The sequence below is a fragment of the Astatotilapia calliptera genome, chromosome 23, assembly GCF_900246225.1.
Source record: "Astatotilapia calliptera chromosome 23, fAstCal1.2, whole genome shotgun sequence".
NCBI lineage: Eukaryota > Metazoa > Chordata > Actinopteri > Cichliformes > Cichlidae > Astatotilapia > Astatotilapia calliptera.
The window spans coordinates 3,070,925-3,077,219 of record NC_039323.1 but is presented as its reverse complement, the minus strand read 5'-3'; the positions used below and the strand labels follow the sequence as shown (position 1 = coordinate 3,077,219).

The window sequence follows — 6,295 nt, the reverse complement described above, 5'->3', positions numbered from 1 at the left end:
TACAACACTTTTTACAATCTAAAAATTTAGCATTACATGCAAGTCTTTGTATTATATAAACAGCAGTCTGTTAGAAAATTGTCAATTTCTGGGTGAGTACTCGGTGGGTCCTCCTGCCTCAGTCGTCACTGGCTACTCAGTGGCGTCATTCCTGCCCTGTCATATAAAACTGTCAACGCCTTTCTCTCACCTGAACTGACACACACACTACCCCAAACACCAGGGCAGGATAGGGGCCAGAGCAAGGGGCTGTACATGCACCTGGTTGATTCTTTCCCCTGCTGATCATTTCGACAAAAAGGCGATCGTTGCATTGGTTCTTTTATGAATCTAGCAAATTATTCCTACTTCTCTGGCATGTGCAACATGACCGCAGAGCAATCACCTGCCGAGGCAAGTCCTGTTGTCATGTCTCCAAATGTGAGCCTGGACTCGCCACTGCCTCCGCCGCCTTTGATGCTGCAGGCCCGGTCAAAGGAAAGCATTTTGATCAAGTCCGAGCCCCGAGGAAACAGTCCCAACACGGAGGACGGAGGCGCTCTGGGTCAGACTGAAGAGCACCTGCCCTCGGGGAGCCGCAGGAGGAAGAGGCCCGTCCAGAGGGGGAAGCCTCCCTACAGCTACATCGCTCTCATCGCAATGGCCATTGCCAACTCCCCGGAGAGGAAACTCACCTTAGGGGGCATTTATAAGTTCATAATGGAGCGCTTTCCTTTCTACAGGGAGAACTCGAAGAAGTGGCAGAACTCAATCCGCCACAACCTCACGCTCAATGACTGCTTTGTGAAGATCCCCCGGGAGCCCGGCAGACCAGGTAAAGGCAATTACTGGACGTTAGACCCCGCAGCTGAGGACATGTTTGACAACGGAAGTTTTTTGAGGAGAAGGAAAAGATTCAAGCGCACAGACGTTAGCACATACCCCGGTTACATGCAGAGCTCCAGCGCTTTTACGCCGACGCCAATGGGAAGGCCTTCGTATCCAAACGCCCTGTATGCCGGCATAGGGTCAGGTTACGGCTCTCAGCTGACGGCCACATCCCCACACCCAGCCATGCTGCATCATTACCAGACCTCTGCTGGAGTCAGCCAAGGACAGCCGCGCATGTTCAGCATCGACAACATCATCAGTCAGCAGACGGTTGTGCAGAGCGGCCCAGTTGGGGACCTCAACTCCCAAGCGCTGGGACTGGGTGGAGGCGATCTGAGCACTATGACCTCCAGCTGCTCGGTAACCGGCGCCGACCCGTCTGCTTGCTTCCAGACTCAGACTGTCAACCCGTCAGCGAACATGCTGAGCAGAAACAGCGGGAACCTTTCATCCAACCTGACCACCGGGTACCCATATTCCTCTCCGGCTTCTCCTCCAAATCTACCCACCATGACCCAGTCCGGATTCTCCCCGGGCAGCTCCCAAGTGTACTGTACGAGCAACCGGCTCTCCCTACCGGCATTGCGCCCGAGCTCCTGCGCCGAGCACTCGGAGCAGCTACTGGGCCTCTCCAGCCCCATGAACTACAACAACACTTACATGAGACAAGCCAACTTTGCGTCAGGATTAGAGCGGTATATGTAAGATGAAAACTAAAAACTTAATTGAGTGCAGACAGGAAGGATTCTAGACCTAAATTGCCCATTAAAGGAAAAAGCCCCAAATTAATCAGAAGAACAGCTTAAAAATAAAAGGTCCATATTATTCAGTCAGCATAACAATAAATAATAGATTTAGTTCACGCTGGAATTTCGGAATTTAATTTTTGCCAAGCTCAAAAGGACATGACACAATAAGACCGAGCCTCACTATGAAACATTCCTATTTGAAAAGGTGTAAAGCCATTTAGTTTGACACATTCCATGAGTGTATCTCAATATGTACTAATCTGTGAAACACTGCTTTCGTATTTCCTGTATTTTGCCGTTTGTTTTTAAGTTTACATGTTTCTTATAGACTTATAGACTGTTCACGTCTGCTGTTTCACGTCTGCTGTTTTTTTATGTAAATATTGTGCTGATGTAAAGACTTTATTAAAGGAAGGGTGTTAGCATTACACGCGACAAAGGATATAAAAAGGAAATAAAAAGGATTTTTACAGTAAAGTAAATGTAGCCTTTTTCCTTGACCATTTAAAACTTTAAAACTATGAAAATGGGTAATATTTATTTTTAAAAGATTCCATGTCAATACAAGCTAAAATCTATGAACACAGTTTTCTTACATTGATTTAACCTAAATTGGTGTGAGAAAATATTAAACCAGTTCACAAATAAACCACTTTAGTCAGTTCTTTGGAATGAATCATTGCATCACCACGAATCACCAATGAACCATTCAAAATCCACACTTTTAAAATGAGGTCTTGAGTTGGGTACAGGTAGACTCGAACTTTCTGTGTTCAAATGCACGAATGAATAATTATATTTTAAATGTATTTCACTGACATAATCAATAATAAATGACATAAAACAAATAGAGTTTTTATTGAGAAGTGTTCAATTAAAAAACTAGACTCAAAACTAAAAATAAAATCATCTTTACCATCATTCTTGAATTTGATACCAATCACATGGAATTCAGGTTAGCAAAGATGCATGGCGATTTAACAAAGATACTCAAACTGTAAAAATAAATAAATAAATGCCCCAAAACCTGCATTAAGCCTTTTTTTTAAATTTGTTAATTAATTATTAATTACTGTTATGCTATGTTAAGCATCCCTGCTATAATAATCTTTAATATCTTGTAGGCTTTTCCTCTTTATGGATTTTTACATGTAATTTTCTAGACTTGTGAATTGTAACAACAGCAATACAACACAAGAAAAGAAAACAACAAAAAAAGAGCCACATATGAGCCGTATTTTGTGGAAATTAATTTCCTGGTAATCTAATGAAATAAGGACATAAAGAAAGTGTGCACAGCAGTTATTGCCGGAGACAAAATATGTTTCAGACAACAGCTGGGACAATTTTTTTTTTATCTCTGGGATAAATTATCGTGTAAACAGTTATATGACTTATATTTGACTTATAATACAGATTGAAGAAAGGTGTAAGAAAAACATTCCGTTTTAGGCACCTGGGACAAATTTGTGGAAACGCAAACATACCCATGAGTAAAGCACTTACTTGCAAGTATAAACTGTAATGGTTGTTCCGTTTGAAGGATAAAACCCAACAATTTCTAACAATTCTAACAGAAAAGTCAAATTCAAAGTCCAGGTCTGCTCATCACCGCCCAAACCTCACGCCAACCAATCACAACAACCGTGTATTCAGCAAAAACGCCCCAAAACTTTTATTAGATAACTCTGAAGCGCTGAAGTCGCCGAAGGACTCGGACAGCTGCCTCACCACTAGGTGGAAGCAAAGGCACGACGTGTCCAGCTTGTATAATTTTCTCCACCCTCCATTAAGTTTTTTAATCATTAACTTTTTGAATTATGATTTACCCGAACATATTTTGAAGAGCAGTCACCAGTGAAAACACTTTCTGATTTATTGAAATGAGCTTATTTAAATTTTTATTTTGTTGGTAAGTCTTGTTCGGTGTTCGTGTTTCATCACTGAGATGCAATCTCAATCTAATTTTCATATTCAAGTGCTGAAAAGTGCTTACGTCAACAAAACGCACTGAAGGTTTGAGACACACAATGTGACTGTTTAAGCAAAATGTTCTTTTTTAAGTATCCCAAAGGACATCCAGGAAAGCCACAATCCAGTCATTATGATCACATTTTTATTCTTTATTTGCCATCAATTTAAAAATAATATCCAGCAGGCGCTCATGTGTAGCTATACCAGGCTTCATTTACATTACATATGAGTTTTCAGCAGGTGTTAGTCTCACAGTACAATCTGCTCCCTTAACCTCAAGTCAAGCACTAACCGTCTATTCAGCCAGACAGTTTATTTCAGGAAGGGTTGTGTTGCACATCAACAGTAGTTGATATTTTATAGCCTAATATAGAAGTTATGTACTTCTCTGGCATTATAAAAAAAATAAAACTATATTAATTTTTCTAACAAAGGCTTTTGCATTGTATAAAGTGGTTTCCTCATTACGTGAGAATGTTTCAATAACCTCTGCCAGTCAGTGCAAGTTTTACCGATTTGCTGCTTGAATGAGTCACAGCTAGTCTCACCTGCGAGTGAAAGACTTTAATCATCACTGCTCTGCAAACAGCAGAGGGCGCCTTAACACCATAAACTGAAATAAGCCTCTTCTTTTTGAGAGTCGCAGAGAATATGAACTAACGCCTACTGAAGCTTTAAAAGATGATAACTTCTCAAAAGCTCCGGTAACTCTTACTCTTCTTACTTCCACGTGATTACACACGTAGCATTAAGTAGACTGACAATATTTTTACGTAAATATGTATATAATTAATTCATTGGTTATACTGTAAGTAAAAAAACCAGCATTAGTTATCAAATGAAGGCAATGCGAATTGCTACCCCTTCTGTTCGTAAGGCAGGTCATTGTGACATATGGTCGGTGTTTTAAAAGATAATAGAGGGAATAAATAAACAAATAAGAGCAATATTTTCGCTGATCTGTGAATAAAACTAAGGCTGGGCCTTGGGTTCCGTAAGAATGATCTAATATAAGTTAATGTGTTATGTCTCTTGGGTAGCTGTCAGGCAGGTGTCAGAGCGTCTATTTCAGATTTTTAAAGACTTGTGACAGGCAGGTCAGAGAGCAGGACACATAGATCAGAAAGCGCTTCCATGTTTAAGGTTACGCATGCTCGATTTGAACTTGCTCTATCAGTAAAAACAACACACACACACACACACACACACACACACACACACACACACACACACACACACACACACACACACACACACACACTGTTCAAGAAAAGGCAACAAACAACATAAAGAAAACAAGTGTCGTCGAAAACGCATGAAAGTCTTGTTCTTTGACTTTCCCAAACCCAAAAACAAACAAACAAAAAACCCACCCTAAAAGCAAAAAATATGACATATATGAATCTGATCTGTTTGCTGTTTGACCTGTAGCTAGGATTAATGGGGTGCTGATGTAAACGCATTACAGTAATTCGATGTTTCTGCCCCATAATGAACTGGAATGCCCGCCTGCTTTAAATAAGCCCGCACACATTGCACTTTGTCATCTGCTCCTGGCCTTTCACGAAGATGAATTGAAGCAGGTTGCGGCACACTATACCCCCGTGTAACACTGTAAAATATGCAAAAAATGCCCACGAATAATGCTGCGAATTGTTGATGAGGAAAACACTAAACCCGTGAGAATTTTTTCTTCGTTTGAATCACGGAATTATGCGCCTGTCTGAAACCTTTCAGACAGTTGTGCATGCTCCGCTTGTACAACTTATTTATGCAGCACTTTGGATACTTGAATAAACAAAACGGATTTAAGGTTACGTTACATTAGATAAAATCGAAAGAAAAATGTAAAATTACTGAACAAAAAAAAACAACCAAAACGTGTCGAGGACTATTTTAGTAAAATATGTATATTTAAAAAAAAAATCTATTTCACACTCGGATTTTAAAGTGCTGTGCACTCTACTTCATAAATTAACCTCAATTAAAAAGCTTTATAACAATACTAGTAATAATAATAACTTGAGCTGCAGATTGTTATTATCTTTTCTTTTCCATCTTTTTTACTTTATGAACAGATTCAAAATTTTGATTTCTCTCAATATGCGTGCATTATTATTATTATTATTATTATTATTATTATTATTATTATTATTATTATTATCATTTTATTATTTTTATTATTATTATCAATAATGATAATAATAATTTTATAATCTTTTTTCTGATCAGTCACCATCAGTGGTGCACCTTCCCCTGAAGTCACGGTGTCTTCTTTAAGTGAATCAAACACTTCATGTCCAGGTATGAAACTTTTTTCTTTCTTTTTTTAAAGTGAATAAGAAGCTACCAGTAAGACAGTTTTTCACTTTTAACACATACATTCACATACCTATTTCTTATATTCTTTTCCCTCTGATAAAGCATAAAATATGCACAGAATATTTGAGATCTTCGCACTTGGAGGTCTTAAAATATGTACATATACAAGGGAACAACTGATGTCGTTTCAACCTGTGTAGACTTGAGTGCTTCTGTTATTAGTATAACATTTTAACATATGATATAATATTCAAGAGCAAATGCAAATATTGTTTTTTGCTGGATAATTTCGTCCAGTTCCTGGTAACAGTGACTCAAAGACCACGTGATCAGCGTGGCCCTATAAATACCTTTTGAGCACTAAGGAGGATAGTGTGACA

The 6,295-nt window shown here is 39.1% G+C and overlaps 1 protein-coding gene across 1 annotated transcript; it reads left to right on the top strand.

The window, feature by feature from the left end:
• Positions 1-209: 209 nt before the first annotated feature.
• Positions 210-2,049, top strand: foxe3 (forkhead box E3). Its single transcript, XM_026159435.1, has one exon. It carries the CDS (start codon positions 325-327, stop codon positions 1,573-1,575), a length of 1,251 nt encoding a protein of 416 aa, XP_026015220.1. The 5' UTR covers positions 210-324; the 3' UTR covers positions 1,576-2,049.
• The last annotated feature ends 4,246 nt before the right edge of the window (positions 2,050-6,295 follow it).

Excerpts from the sequence above, each read along its gene's own strand:
- foxe3 (XM_026159435.1), top strand. The coding sequence starts at position 325 with ATGAATCTAGCAAATTATTCCTACTTCTCTGGCATGTGCAACATGACC.